We start from the raw sequence: 15855 nt of genomic DNA on the forward strand, positions 1-15855 counted from the left end.
GATCTATAAATGAAACAAATATATCAGATGTGTCTGTCCCTTGTTCCCATCAAACCATTCTTTGAAAAATATTTTTCAAATGGGGGATTTATTTTATATGGAGAATGGAGGTTTTGGTGACAATGGAACCAGAACAAAAGGTTGTGAGGTTGTGAAGAAATGTGTTGCACTCACAGCAGGATTGAAAAATTTTAAACAACTAATTCTTTGTTGTTTAATTCTTTATTCATTTGTACTTAAATACTTAATGAATTACTGAAAAAGTATTCCAGCCAATGAAGGATTTCCTCGTGTGTACCGCCAAGATAAAATGCAATCACTTTGATTCAGCTGCCTTTTGATTTTTTTATTTATTTATTTATTTTTAGAATTAATTTATTTTTTGCCTTTCAACATTATTTATTATATTTTCTCAGTATGAATTCAATTGTAATCATAAAGTCAGAGGGTCTGTGTGTCAGCTCCAGCATTTAGATATTTCAATAAAATACACATTCGATTTCTTTTCTCTCTCTAATAATGTGTTTAGTCATCTTTGTCTTCTGTTCTTTTTTAGCTCTAATTTCATTTTCAGTCAAATTATTCAAGGATCACTCGTTGCCACTGCTTCGATTTTATTCTTTAAATTTGGATCAAATGTTTTAATTTATAGATGTTCATTCACACAGTCTGTTAATGGATATCATGCCTCTATTGATCATTCCAGTACTTCCAAAGACTGAATTTATTTGTATACAAGTGAACACTCAGTCGTACATTTAACGGGGATCCTTCTCAGAGAGACTCATACAGTCACGTTGCATTTAGGCTGATGATCAAAAGGCCGACGTGCTGAGAAGCCGCACACTTTCCAGGAATCAGTGAACAGCAGACAAAACAGTGATTAGCATAGACACGTGACTCGTTCAAGTAAAACCAGAGCCTACTTTATTAATTAGTTTAACTCAGCACAGTGTTCAGAAGGCAAGAAAGTTTATATAACCTTCATTAAACAATGTTGGAGTTCCCCAGTGAAGCCTTGGTCAGTATGATAGTAACCCTGGTCCTGTGAGGTGCGCTGGTGGCCAAGAGGGCAGCCTGCTGACCCCAGAGTCCAGATAAGGATATATGTCGCATCCCATTAAGTTGCTAATGTAAGACTTCACAGGAAAAAGAAGCCATTTCTATGACTGTATCAATATCAGTTGGAAAACAGCTCAGCAGATTTGGTATACATGGAATTTAACAAAAAATTCTGCAGCTCTGACATTTGAACATAATCTTGTTATAATGCACCTGTCAAAGGATTGGTGGGGTCACTAAGTTCAAAAGAAAACCATTCTGGTGATTCTGCCTAATCTCTGGCATACGTACAGAGACACTGTTGAATAAGACAGCTTACTGTGACGCTGCCACCAATGCTCCCATCATCCGCACCATAAAAGGCCTGGGAATCCTTAATCTGCCGAGATCAGACAGACTGGAATAAAGAGCAGTGGAATAGCCCAGCATCACAAAGACTTAGGCCTTTAAGTATTACAAACATTTCAAGCAATAGTTTCAATAGTTCACCTGAAATGTTGTGATATCCTCCCATTTAAAATTTTAAGAACAATTCTATACAACACAAACAAAAAATTTATCAATATTAAAGAGACCCTCAATGAATGAATGAATCATGCTTTAACCTTATGGTGTTTCATCCACGTGATGGATCTTTTAGATTATACAAAACCTTACTAGGAGCAACTCAAGCAGGCCATGCCATAACTGAATATTTCACGCACCCATTGTCTCATGCATTGCAAACCCAAGAAACAAATTCTGTCCATTGGTTGGACAGATGTGGGTGGCAAAGAAACCCAAAACCATTTTAGTACAGGGACCAAGAGCTGCCGTTGGCACAATCAGCAACACTGCTTCAGCAACTGCAAGTTAGCTTAATGAGCTAATGTGCAACATAAACCAATCAAGGATGCTAGCTATGCTAACCATTCTAAAATGTCTGCTAATGTAGCAGTAATGTCCTCTTTTTAATTTAACAGATGGCTTTTTCGAACAATAGATGATCCTTATTTTATTTTATTTCATGTTTTCCTTCAAAAGATTAATTTAAAACTTTACCAGCCTTGTGCCACACATTCTTTATTGTCACTGACATTGTTTAATCAATAAGATACCAGGAGAGGACAGAGCTGGGATGCAGCTCACAGATAGATCAGGCTAATAATAAGAGTTCAAAAGGCTATTATTAAACACCCAACTACAAAAATATCTAGTAGCAGCTCTTATGTCATCACATCCAGGCCTTTTTAGAAAAGAAACAATCTCTCTGTCTCTGAGAAATGCCAGTCGTAAGTGTAATGACTTTGGTTTATTCTCTTTCTTAGATTAAGGAGACTCGATTTGGTCCGTGGAGGAGCAGAGGGGGATTATCAGCCTACTACAACCACTGCCATTTGGCGACAAGTAGTTGTATGTCTGGCCCTGTGATTTAACCAGCTGGTATTTTTAAACTCTTTGTAGTCCGAAAAGGCCATCCACTGATTGCTTAACTGGATTATGAAGGAGGGAACGACAGCAATAACGAACCAGTTAAACCCAAGTGATCCACACAGAGGGACTGCAGGTATAAAAAGGGAGTGCGGCTGCTGCAAACCACACTTACAGCTCACCCTGATACATCTCTATCAAGATCACAGTCAACTGAGGAGAGGTAAATCTTCCTGATGATTGATGGATGGATGGATGATGGTGGATGGATGGAGGGATGGGGAAAAACAATGGGTTCATTATTGACAAATTACATACAATCATGAGGATGTTCAGGGCAACTGATATATTTGTGGGTATGTTGTCACCACAATGGTACAGAGTTTTTTACGTAAAATGGTCGAACTAAGCAATAGATAATGTGATGTACTTTATATCTACTTTATGAGCCTGGTCAACCGAGGTAGAGCATCCCTGTTGTTGGACTATTGATTTAAGTACTTTAAAATATTCATGTGATTGGTACAGTTAATGTTCTGCCTATCTGAGTAAGTGCAACCCTGATTCAAATGCCGTAGAGCTGGCATACAATAAATTAGCAAAGCAAACAAATCTTTTGTAGTTCTCCTGTTTTGAAATGCTGTTTGAAGGTGACATAGAGAGATTTGACGTCAAATAATCTGCAGACAACAGCCGCAAATGGTTGTAAGCCGAAATCACAAAAAACATCAAATTGAGTATGAATTGTAAATGCTGATAGTTATGAAAAGAAGCAGCAAGAATAAAAGAAAAACATGAATTTCATTTCTATTCAAATAGCCAATCAGATTTAAGGGAAGCAGCTGTGCTGTTCCTTCATATGCTGCTGAGATGTTCAGCCTTGAGGCAAAATTGTTTGGATTGCAGGAACGAAACAAGTTACTGTTCTCCTCTATTCACACACAGCAACTACTACAGCGACCGAAAACTTCTTTGAGTAAAAAAAAAACAGGAGAATGTATATGTGTTCAGATTTTCCTTTCCTTTCCACTGCAGAGAAGTTTGTAACGGTGAATAATAATGATCCTTTAGTTTGTGCAGTATGGCATTCACAACGTAGTCAGCTAATTTTGTTTGATAACAATCATACAAATACTCACACCTAATTTAAGCTTTCCACAGTAATCCTCATTATGGAGCTATAAAGGGCTGCTCCTGGGACTTAGCATGTCATTAAGTTCAGGAATACTATTGCAAGTCACTGAATGGGTTTTATCCTTTTAACTGTCCTTGAACAGTCAACTCCTGCAGCGTCTTTGGCACAGCCCTTACATTTGAGGAATAAACACTGTGACATAATCTTGAGTGACATGCGGTAGTGTGCGTCTATTGGATCGGAGCACTTTTGCAGATACGGAATAACAAGTAACAGCTTTGGATCAGGAGCCCCAACACTGATGGTGTAATCTTATCGCAGAGGATTAACCTTCTGTACCTTTAAAAAAAAAAAAAAACTAAAACTAAATATCACTCTGACTGACAGTTGGTGTAGGATCAATGTATAACATCCCAACAGGTGATTGATGCTGTAACTCTCAATAACGTAAAGCTCCATCTCTTTGTGTTCTCTTTTTCTCACCAGAAGCCTCCCAAACAACGTCCAGACATGGCAAAGTAAGTGTTGTGTTCAATGTTCAATGTTCAATGTTTGCGATAGAGGATTGTGCAGCCACCTATACTAATCAAAAGAGTGTGCTGAAGGGTCAAAGGTGAACTGAGAAGAGCTGGAAATCTGACGTGAAAAGCTGTGATCTCTTTCAAGTCTGTACTTGTGTAAAATGACAATATTTGACACAATTATAGTATTTATTTGAAGTTTATAAGGGCTTAGTGGGTTGTCACATTAGTTCAAATGTGGTCTCACTGAATATCCAGCTTGGATCACACTGTTAATCGGCTATTTGGGAACCCTGTGACTCCTTCACCTTGGTGTGCCTTTCAATCCGGGTGAGATGATGTAAAGCTGCCCCACACTTAGCTATTCCTAAATGGATAGAAGGAATAAGGGATTACTGGCCCTTCTGCTGCTTGTTGAGGAAACTACTTTACCTTCAGCGTCTAAAAAATTATTATTTTTATAGGATTAATTCAAAAACATGATGAAGGGGGGTGAATGTAGATGATTTAAGAAAATAAAGCCAATATTGTGATTATAAATAATAATCAACTTGGGTTGTTCTCATGTGTCTCTCTGCTGGGGATGTATGACGCAGAAATACATGTTGATACATAACAGATAAATAATCCTAACAAGAAATTTCTCTTCATTTTTTCCACAGAGTTTTCAAGAAGACCAGTGGAAACGGTGGAGTAAGTGCACAGTTAATGAATCGGTTCTCATCTTTGTGCAGTATTTGTCATCAGTGTAAACTGTAACACTCCCTCTGCCCTCCTCTTAGCTCACTCTCTACCTGGGCAAGAGAGACTATGTGGACCATGTATCCTCAGTGGACAAAGTTGGTATGTTCCTCCTTCAGCACGTCTACGTGTCTGTGGGAGCGCAGCTGCTCGAGGAAGCTGACAGTAACATTATTCTGTTATTCTGCCACCTCCCCAGATGGTGTTGTAAAGCTGGACACTGCAGACTTTGGGGACAGAAAAGGTAATGTCATCAGAATGTATTCCTTCCAAAGCTGTGAGGTTATTTAAACTCTGTCAGAATGACTCTACTTTGATTACGTGTTGACAGTGTTTGTGCAGCTGGCATGTGCCTTCCGTTATGGGAGTGAAGACCTGGATGTGATTGGCCTGTCCTTCAGGAAGGACATCTGGATCCAGCAGGTCCAGATCTACCCTGAGAGCCACAAGCCTCAGCTGAGCGCCATGCACGACACCCTGCTGAAGAAGGCTGGCGACAATGCACACGCCTTCACTTTCGAAGTATGTGACAACATGTCCAGTTACAACTGCGCAATGTCAGCACTCGTCAGATGTTCAGGTTGAAATTAAAGTGATTCATGGCCACAACAGTATTAACTATTACAAAGGCTAATAGATCATGTCAGATTTCTTAATCCTCTTGTATAATATGTGTGTATGTAATCCAAAATCTATCTAAAAAACCTTGTAGAGCCATGAATCAAAACAAGTCCCTTCATTCACAATTGGCTTTGAAGATGTTGTTTTTAATATGTGTGAAAACCAAAAAAAAAAAAAAAAAAGATAAGAGGATATGAGCTTAGTTGTAAATGGTCATGTCTTTCTCTAGATTCCCAACAACCTGCCCTGCTCAGTGAGTCTGCAGCCTGGACCTGATGACAAGGGGAAGGTAAATCGTGAGCTGATCCGAACACCATTCAGTGTCTCTTCATCTTAGTGTGTAACTGTAGGTTTCATTTTCTCTTTGAAGGCTTGTGGTGTCGACTTTGAGGTCAAAACTTACCTTGCCAAGGAAAAGAACAACCCCGATGAGACAATTGAAAAAAAGTGAGCACACTTCTCGTTTGCGCTGACGGACATTTCAAGCACTTTTCGTTTTCTCGACTTCATGCTTTCCTCTTCCTTTTTCTCCTATCCCTCTGACAGGGACACTGCTCGCCTTATCATCCGTAAAGTCCAGTATGCTCCCTCTGAGGTCGGCCCGGGACCCAAGGCTGACATCTGCAAAAGCTTCATGATGTCTGACAAGCCAGTTCACCTAGAAGCTTCAATGGACAAAGATGTACAGTGGCAAAACTTTACAATTAAATCCCAAATTCTTAACAAAAAAAAAATCCCATTTTCTACAAGAGTATAAAGTTTTTATAGTTTGTAATCCAAACTATCCAAAAATCTTTCCCTTCCATTAACTGCTTGTCTCCTTGTTTTGACCAAAGCTGTACTTCCACGGTGAGGCAATTCCAATCAAAGTCAAAATCAACAACGAGAGCAACAAAACAGTGAAGAAAATCAAAGTCACTGGTGGGTTCCTCTTTTAACAGGCACGACATGACAGTTACTGAAAGAACAACAAATACTGACTCTCGCTCTGTCTTTCACAGTGGACCAAACCACAGACATTGTCCTCTACTCAGCAGACAAATACACCAAGACTGTTTTTAGCCAAGAGTTTGGGTACGACGACAGACGCGCACAACAAGTAGGCCGAGCAGTTGTAACAGAGAACGTGTTCATGCTCAAATCTGTTTGTGTTTCATCCTTCGCAGAGAGACGGTTGATCCCAGCGGCACCTTTGAGAACACGCTGAGCATCACCCCCCTGCTGGCTGAAAACAAGGAGAAAAGAGGTCTCTCTCTGGATGGACGACTCAAGGATGAGGACACTAACTTGGCTTCCACCACCATGTAAGTGTGCAAACACAGCAGACGGGACTAAAGTGGGATTAACCTGTTTGATGACGCTGATACACAGTAACCAAAGCCGTGACCTACAATTTTGTAGAAAGTGCTTTTTTTTTTTTTTTTAACTGCAGGCCTTCTTGCGTGCCTTTCAACGTCCATGACAGTAGTTAATGATTGCAATGAGTTTGACTAAAATAAACCTTTTAATCCCTCCAATCCTTTTTAATTCTCCTTCACCACAGTATTCGGCAGGGTGTTGAAAAAGATATGTTGGGAATCCTGGTTTCCTACAAGATTAAAATTAACCTGATGGTGGCCGGAGGAGGGTAAGTGCCTGTTCCTGTTACAGCATTTTTGACCAATCAGCAATGACATGGAGTGAAATGCGCCCAAACAAACTTGTGATGTCTTTCTTGTAATCGTGCAGCCTCCTGGGCGGCCTCACTTCCAGGTGAGTATTATTCATTAAGTATTGGTCTGTATCACAGCCAGCATGGCCAATTTGCAGGCGTCACCAGTTACGGTTGGTTTATTTTCTCCGCAGTGATGTCACAGTGGAGCTGCCATTGATGCTCATGCACCCAAAGCCATCAGGTATTTTTTCACTAACACATACAGAGATGTCTGATCTGTCCACACAGTGCATGTTCCTGCTGCCAGTCAGATTATTTCACTCTCTCATCCATCTGTTTTTTTTTTTTCTTCCTCTTCATCTCCCTCCGTCCTGAGCAGAGTAAAGACGACGTCAATGTGTAAGTACCACATTGCTTTTAGTTTTGGCGCCATCAGCTAAAAATAACATATTAGATTTGTTGTTCAACATACCGGTTATATCTTTTTACATTTCTTTTGAACGTTTTGTCACTGAGTAGTGATGTTTTGCATTTTTAAAAGTATATGTTCATCTTTTTACAGTGTCTTGTAAAGAAAAATCCCCCATAGTGAAGGTGAGGTTAATGCACAACTCTATTCAGATATTTAAATGTGCATTTATTCACGCACTAGAAACAATTTTGAGTTAATTTGAGCACTTGCTACTTTATGCAGTACTTAATGGATGCTATTATTGTACTATATATCAGCACACAGCAATTATTCATTTAGCAAATTTATTGATAATGTTGTGTTTTAGTGGCTGTGTGAGGGTGCCTTAGGGTGATAGGTTGTGTCAATTTTGTCCACATGTTGCAACCTTCTCTTTTTGTGTATTTCTTTTTTAGAAAGGATGTTACCCTGGAGGTTGTGAATAAACTCACAGAAAGACAGAATAACAACACGACAAAGTGACACGAAACAAAGACGAATGTGTTTGTTCTGTTGTAAAGAAATCAAATAACAATAAAGCAACTGAAGAGTATGATGTTTTCAACACACCAAGGATATGTGGACGGCTGTAACATCATCCCCCTCACAGATTCAAACTGTAATTTAATTCCTGTCTTTTAGATGTAGAGGAAATATTGTATCCAGAGTTGAACTATTTTAAGATTTCTTTAGAAACAAGCACATACACAAAATCTTTTTAACCTCACTTCAGAGTATGAGTGGTGGGACAAGGGGAATCAGTTTGGAGCCCATAAAGTCCATGTGTTTGGATGAAGTGACACTCTCATCTGTGATTTGGAAGTGTAACTTTTTTCTGTCTGTGAAATGGACCAGTTAATGTTTTTGAGTGGCTGCATCGAATCACTGAAAATACAATAAAATAATGTTTAAAAAAAAAAACTGATTTTTATGGTTCAAGTCTTTTGTTCCATCAACCTGCATCTGGTGTCCTGGTGGATGGGGGTGGTTCTGGTTCTCTGGAGGGGTTGTGTCTAGATTCTGGGGGTTCTGGTCCCAGCTCCTGTGTAGTCTGGCCCTGGGGGGGGGTGGTCTGTTTTTCCTCGGAGCCCAGTCCATCACTTGTTACCAATTAACCAACCTAGCCATGTTCGGCTGCCCACGCCAGGATTCGAACCCACAACTTTCTGATTGTGAGGCAACCATTATGCCACCGTGCTGCTCAAGCCACCACATACTCTCATATCAAGTCATGAATTAACCTCACCATGTTCGCCTGCCCATGCCAGGAATCAAACCTGCAACCTTCTTATTGTGGGGCAACCATTATGCCACCGCACTGAAGGCACATGCCGCAAAACTGGTGTATCAGCACCCTCCATCTATAGTTTTAATTTACATCCCAGTTCATATACAGGTGCTACATTATATGATATTGTGTGGATATTAGAAACATGATAGGTATGATAGATATATATTTATTTATCCTGAGGGAGATTCACTTACATGCATCATTCACACAATAAGACACACAGAGACATGCTGCCTCACCTTTACACTGCAATGTGCTTTACTTCCCAACGTGACAGACACACAGCTCGTTTTTTGGAGAGATTAGATGGTGAAAGGTTTACAAACACAAAACAGGCTCAGTAATGGGGAACTATACTGAAATGTCTGTTGGTACTTGTGGCACATGATATTGTGCTAAAACAGCTGGTTGATGTCCACACAGCTCCACTTTAGGGGATCAGGAAAGAGGCAGAGAACTGGAGTTTGAATTTCTGCTTTTTTGCTTAATATCCATCAGGAGTCGGTTACAAAACATTTATTATAAGGACGCAATAAACACAGTCTGACACTCCGGGGGGTCTGTGGGGGAGGGGTCCGGTCACTGGAGGGCCGAGAGCCGGGATCAAATCAGGGCGGCTGGGCGACCGTCCGAGACAGGAGGCAGCTGACGTTTCCAACCTAACTGGATCCGAACTGGATCCTGACCGGGTCGTTGTTGGTTCAATTTGGCGCCAGCAGAGGGCGGAAACTCTCCCTCCAGATGAGCTGCGTCACGACCCGCGACGAAGATGCCCCTGACGTCATCGCGCACAACGTGTAGCACTGGAGCAACATGGCTTTGAATGGAGGTTTGTGAAACTTATAACCAGGCTAACTTCTGACATTTCTTCACTCTGCTCTCAAAGCGACACTTTGGCGCGGATTCAGGCGGCGGCTCTAAGGTCTAATTTAATTTTTGCCGGAGACTTTTCGGCGCCGCCGTTTACATTTCGCTAGCCGGACGTTAGCACTGCTGCTCTGCTAGCTAGCTAGCTGATGCTAATCAGTTGTTAAAACAGCGTAACTTTAACCAGATCATCGAGCTATTTGTGCAAAGATAGATGTAGTGACAAAGATATGCACACATGCGTTGCAGGGGCTCTACGGGCTGATTTGAAGTTGTTTCTGTGAGGGTGACTTAGCCGCAGAGTCTGTGTTAAAGTGCAGCCTGTCACTGTTATTCACCCCAGATGACGAGGACTTCGAGTGGGAGCCCCCCACGGAGGCAGAGATGAAGGTGATCCAGGCCCGCAGAGAGAGACAGGATAAAATCAGCAAGCTGATGGGAGACTACCTGCTCAAAGGATACAAGATGCTGGGGGAGTGCTGCGATGTGTGCGGGGTGAGGGGTGAATCTGTAAGGGTGGCAGTGTCTTGATAATGTAGGAAAGGCGCAGTGGTGTGTGTAATGTCTGCTTGTGTTTTCAGACTATTCTTCTCCAGGACAGACAGCAAAAGAATTACTGTGTTTCATGTCAGGAGCTGGACTCTGACATTGACAAGGACAACCCAGGTATGAGCAACTCATAACTGTTCTATGTCGCATATTGAATGTTTCCCTTTCGTTTGTTTTTGTTTTTTTTGCAAAATGTATTTACTCTTGTTTCCATCTGTCCACTCCCAAGCTCTCAATGCACAAGCTGCGTTATCCCAGGTAAGGGAAAGGCAACTTGCAGCCCAATCCCCTGCCCCGTCCCAGGCCCCAGAACTCAACGGAGGCCCCACCACCAGTCATGCAAGTGTGTCAGTTCCCCAGCCCAGACCGGAGCACTGTGAGGGGGCTGCTGCAGGAGGAAGAGCCCCCTTGCCTCCACCTGCTGTCCCTCCTCCCACAGCTCCTGTCCCCACCACAGTCCTTACACCAACTCGTCCCCCGGTTTGTCCACAAACCAGTGCGCTCCGACCTGTGTTGCAAGAAGCTGAGGAAGCAGTCCTAACCAAACTTCGCTGGGCCACCACTCAGCTACAGAGCTCAGCCTCCCTGGAGGCCAGTATCCAGCTCTGCAGCCTCATCACCAGCTGTGCTAACTCGCTGCGCAGCCTCAAGGAGCTCAGCCAGTAACCATGATGGACTGAAACCATGGCATCATGGGAACACTGTTTCTAATTGCCTCTGTCTTGGAGTACTGACTCTGGTTTACTGCTTTGCGGCATCTCCCTTTGACTGAATGCTTGCTTAGAGCTGAATTCAAAATTGTACCAAAAATGCACATGATATGGGATCAAGGCATCAATGGTGCACAGGTTACTAGCTTAGGTCAATGTAACTCTACCACTGGCAGCAATATCATGTTCCATGGTTCTTCAATATGTTCATTTTAACTTCTGTCAACTTCTAAGTTATGATTTAGTTGTTTAAAAAAAAAAAAAAGAAGCAAAAAACATTTATCAGAGCTCCTTAATTATTGGTATTCGTTTGAAACTATCTGGCCATTAAAATACATCTTATTCCTAGCTATTTAATGCAGATAAATATTTGATATAAACAATTCAATTGTTGGTTAGCTGAAGTAAATCCAAAGTGGACATGGTTCCCGCATATTATATCATTTTGCTGATTGGTTCTCCTGTAGTGTCTCAAAAATGGATTAGGCTTGAAAAACCTGAGATTCAAGCAGAAGCACACGTGCCTGTTTGATGTCTGTGTGCATCATTGTGTATTTTGCTGATACACAATGTGCAATTAGAAGACAAGATATCAATTCAAACTTATTATTCATTATAGCTTTTGGGTTTGTTGGTTAACACCACAGGCCATGACCCAGCTTCTTCATCTCTTCTTCAACTGGTACAATTTTTTTTGCTGCTCAGTTTGACAGTCAAATCGGTTTCCGGTGTCCCTGGTCCTCTGGTGGTATAAAGCTTGTCATTGTGTGCTGACAGATCTTAGGCTTTTATTGTAAAATATTTGATGGTGGTGATAGTTGTCAGTTTATTCAGTGATGCTCAGGTGAGATAGGACGACATTCAGGAGTCGAGACATTTTCACCAAAACCACCTCAAGCAAATAAACTGCACTGTACATCAGTAGACAGTATTTCGTATTAGGAAAAAGCAAACTTCAGTGTTGTTCAAGGCAGAGTTTTCTAATTGTGTACCTGAATAAACCTTTGCCTGTTCGGGAGTTCTGCAGTTCTTCTTTCCACAAGAGGCCATGCGCAAAGGGGAAAAAAATATATTGGGAATGTAATTTGAAAAGGGCTCATATAAACTGACCACGTTAGATGTGCATGTCTGGTATTGCAGTATTTCCAGTAATATTTATGTACACAAGTTATCTGTAGGACTGCTTTATTGGGCAATTTCTGTATCTATCCTGAGTAAATGAACAAGGAACTGGACTGCCTATTTATGGGCTTGTTTAAAGTCTCAGCCAGAGCTTATCTTTGTGTTTTGAAAAGGTCTAAACGTGGCTCCTGAGAAACGCAGCTAAATCCATCAAACCTGCCTTTTTTTTTTTTTTTAACCCCCAAACACGGACCGGGGCGGGGCGGTGCGGGGAGCTGCTGTGCCTGCCGGGCGGAGCCGGTAACTGTCAGTGAACTCTCCCAGACAAAGGAGAGGAAACCAAACAAATCCAGGAAACGTGACATCAACTCAGGACGGGCTGCTCCTGCTGCAGCTCCACCACAGCCGGGACACGGGCGTCGCTTTCTGCTCCGAGGAGCAGCACCCATGGGTGATGGTGAGGCGGCGTAGCGCCTTCACCCTGGATGGATGAGCTTCAGTGGGCGCTCGCTGCAGACGCTGTGCCGGTGCGTCTCCTTCGGGGTCGGGATGGACGGGAGCGGCTGCGGCTCGGCGGACTTCCCTGTGGGAGGGGTGCTGTCGGTGGAGGGGCTGCCGCCGCTGCCTAAAGGTCTGAGCGGCATCCTGAGCTCCAGCGGCGGGTCGTGGCGGGACATCGAGAAGGTGCACAGCAAGAGGGCGCGCATCCAGGCCGACATCAGCGGGGACGCGCCGCGCGGTCACAGCACGCCGGGGGGACCGGACGCTGCTCTGGCGGTGCTGCGGAAGGAGATGGTGAGGGGGCCGGTCACTCTCAGGTTATCCCCGCCGTGCAAAGACTTCATTTTGTCAGCATCACATCCCAGGATGGCTGCTCAGTTGTCATGGAGACTGCTGGAAGTGGTCACTTCATAAAAATAGAGCCCGCACACAGTACATCACTGTAGAAAATAATAAGGCCATTATGATTCTGCTACTGAAAGGAAACTGCTATTTACATCTGTCTGATAACGAACCTCAGTCAAAAACCTGCAGAGGGCAGCTCTTTTGCTTAATTTGTTATGTTAATCTGTTCCAGTGGTCCAAAAATAACTTTCAGATTAAATTTCTTTCTGGATTTTCTCATTGCAAACATCTAATGTTTTTGTGTATAACAGGTCGGTCTGCGTCAGCTCGACATGTCTCTGCTGTGCCAGCTGTGGTCTCTCCATGAGGCCATCCAGGAGTACAAAGGCTCCTCTGAGGCCTCCTTCGGTGCTGATAATGTATACTCTGAGGAGGAGGAGGAGGAGGAGGATGACGGAGAGGTGGAGGATGATGAGGAGACTGTAGTTCTCACACAGCCTTCATCGTCTTCATTGTCCTTATCTCTGCCTCCACCCAGGAGCAACTCCAGGGATCAGTGGATCAAAGACTCCTTTCACATTGCTTGATGGTGGGACAGACTTTTGCTCCGTACTCCGTGCACTGTGGAATCTGAATGTATTTGCCTGCGGTTGATGTTTCTCATTGTGTCTTCAGGCCTCATTTACACTGGCTTTTACGCTAATCGTCTCATACACAGGTAACATGTCCAACATTTATACCTGTCCACACAGTTTTCACGCTTTGCTAAATCACTTGGTGGCTTCTTTCTTATTCTTTTATTGTGCCTATACAATGACTATATTTGACTGATCATTGGTATGGTTGGGGTTTCATTGAATGGGCAGTGACGTACTGTATGTGGCCTTTACATTTACACTGTACATCACTGAAATATCTAACTGGTCTTGGTTATAATCTGATAAGCACATTTCAAGTGAAATTTATGGGAGCCAATTCAAATTTATCTGTTGGTTGTTGTTTGGACAGACTCCCTGTTTTGTAAGGTGAATGGGCCAATCTCTCCCTTCAATATTCTTAATCAATATTTCTTAACCATTTAGTTACTTGATTTAAGAAAAGAGGCATCATTGATCAATAATCTGTGATCAGTAGAGCTGCAGCTGCAGATCTAGAAGCCTTTCAGGGCTATACGTTGCCATTCCCACACATGAAGTAAAAGTTATTCTCAGCTTGTAATATTCTCCCCATTCCAAAAATTTCTCTGGATTTTTTTTTCTTTTTTTAGCTACAAAAACATTCAAAAGAAAAAATAGAAAATCATCCTGAACTAAGAAACAGACGTCTCTTGGCTGTCTATAAAAGTTTGTACAGCCTTTTGCTTGATCACTAGTCCAAACTCACAACAAAACAGAGGAGATAAAATGCAAAGACTCGAAACTGTGGCTTTGTGTCTGGAAATTGAACTAAGGATTAACTCTGATCTAATTCTGCTTTTAAGCCTTGTATCCAGGCTTATTAAGGCGTCATTAACTGCCTGTTAGCTGGGATTTCTATCCACAGGTTGTTTCAATCAGTGAAAGTAGCCTATTTGTTTTATTATTACCCTTTTTTGTAATCACTTGGACGAACGATTATCACGCTGTCTTTTAACAGGTAAAAGGGCACAGTCTTGCGTTCATTTATCTGTCGTGCAAAATGTATTTGAGCTTTATAAAGAGCTAAATTGCTTGTAACAGTTGCAAGAGAGCCTTTTTTTAAGTCGTAAAATAAAATTGCATTGCATGCCACCTACATGCACTGGGTGGATGTAGGGGATAATGCTACGAAGTCTGACCAACAGGGGATGCACTCTCTCCAGTCTCCTCACTCCTGCAGCCCTCCTCTGAGTACATGCACAAAGGAGCAGTGGGGAAAACCATTTGCTCAGGAGGGAGCAGGAATGAAGACGGTTAGCAAATCTCATGCTGTTCTCTATTTATAATCAACATGTGTTGTGGATATAATTAGAATATATCCACCTGTCTGTCTCTCTGTCAGCCCAGCTGTAGATCTGCGTGTCTGTCCATCTCAGCCATTGAATGATTTTCAGTTTCCTTCTTCTCACCTGTCCCTCTTTACTTTTACACCTTTTTTGCCTCTTGATGTGTTCGCTGTTCATCCATACCGAGGCACCAAGCCTTTTAATTCCTGTTATTACCAAACCCCACAGCTATAATGAGAAGTCTTAGCGTTGTATAATTATTAAAATAAACAGGCATTCAGCTGAGCAGGGAAAGTTGGAGCGGACCATAAGGTATTAGTGAGGGTGTTTACTTAGGAAAACACTGGACGCTGAGATCAGCTCTTAAAGTGAGAGAATGCCTCAGATTTGAGAAAAGACTCAAAAGCTCTAGCAGGATTCACCCAAGGCAAGACACAACAGAGGAGAGCAGACGGTGGGGTCTGATTCACATACACTTCACAGATTGTTAGGTGCATACGTTTGGGGAGGGAGTGTGCTCAGAGCAGGCAGAGTAACATTAGGCCAGCTCTGAGTCATGAGAGAGTTGTCCCTGCTTCCCTCTGCTGTTCCCCTGCACTCCTCCACCTCCAGCTGCCTCTGTCCATCCGTCCGGCCCCGTTCCCCCACCTAAAAATACACTCCTGCTCTCACTGAGGAAAATCCCTACGCCTTGACCTGGCTTGAACACACAAACACACACACAGGCTGCAGTCTGGTTGGCCCTCTATCTTTCTCTCCATGGAAACTATTCCTCTGTAATTAACTGGATGAAACAGTTTTCTGGAAGGGACTGGATGACGCAGCCGGACCTCAGGAAGTGACTCGCCTTATAACCATGAGCTCAGAAAACACATTTCAAAACACAGAGACACAAGGAGCTCGCCGCCTGCA

The 15855-nt window shown here is 42.5% G+C and overlaps 3 protein-coding genes across 3 annotated transcripts; all 3 read left to right on the forward strand.

Moving 5' to 3' along the window:
* Nucleotides 1-994: 994 nt before the first annotated feature.
* LOC115054519 (arrestin-C-like) lies at nt 995-8329 on the forward strand. The gene is made up of 18 exons (XM_029519769.1): nt 995-1021; nt 4094-4125; nt 4791-4821; nt 4911-4971; nt 5069-5113; nt 5201-5391; nt 5720-5779; nt 5861-5937; nt 6037-6172; nt 6327-6411; nt 6492-6564; nt 6657-6794; nt 7034-7117; nt 7219-7242; nt 7336-7385; nt 7524-7543; nt 7707-7738; nt 8012-8329. Exons 1-16 carry the CDS (start codon nt 995-997, stop codon nt 7526-7528), a joined length of 1119 nt encoding a protein of 372 aa, XP_029375629.1. The 3' UTR covers nt 7529-7543; nt 7707-7738; nt 8012-8329.
* Nucleotides 8330-9671: 1342 nt separating this feature from the next.
* Nucleotides 9672-11277, forward strand: LOC115053773 (Sjoegren syndrome/scleroderma autoantigen 1-like). Its single transcript, XM_029518545.1, has 4 exons — nt 9672-9715; nt 10097-10248; nt 10335-10419; nt 10532-11277. Exons 1-4 carry the CDS (start codon nt 9700-9702, stop codon nt 10966-10968), a joined length of 690 nt encoding a protein of 229 aa, XP_029374405.1. The 5' UTR covers nt 9672-9699; the 3' UTR covers nt 10969-11277.
* A 1374-nt stretch (nt 11278-12651) lies between these two features.
* LOC115053774 (leucine repeat adapter protein 25-like) lies at nt 12652-14758 on the forward strand. The gene is made up of 2 exons (XM_029518546.1): nt 12652-12929; nt 13292-14758. The coding sequence occupies exons 1-2, from the start codon at nt 12684-12686 to the stop codon at nt 13565-13567; spliced, it is 522 nt and encodes a 173-aa protein (XP_029374406.1). The 5' UTR covers nt 12652-12683; the 3' UTR covers nt 13568-14758.
* The last annotated feature ends 1097 nt before the right edge of the window (nt 14759-15855 follow it).

The sequence above is a fragment of the Echeneis naucrates genome, chromosome 14, assembly GCF_900963305.1.
Source record: "Echeneis naucrates chromosome 14, fEcheNa1.1, whole genome shotgun sequence".
In the NCBI taxonomy this organism is placed as follows: Eukaryota; Metazoa; Chordata; class Actinopteri; order Carangiformes; family Echeneidae; genus Echeneis; species Echeneis naucrates.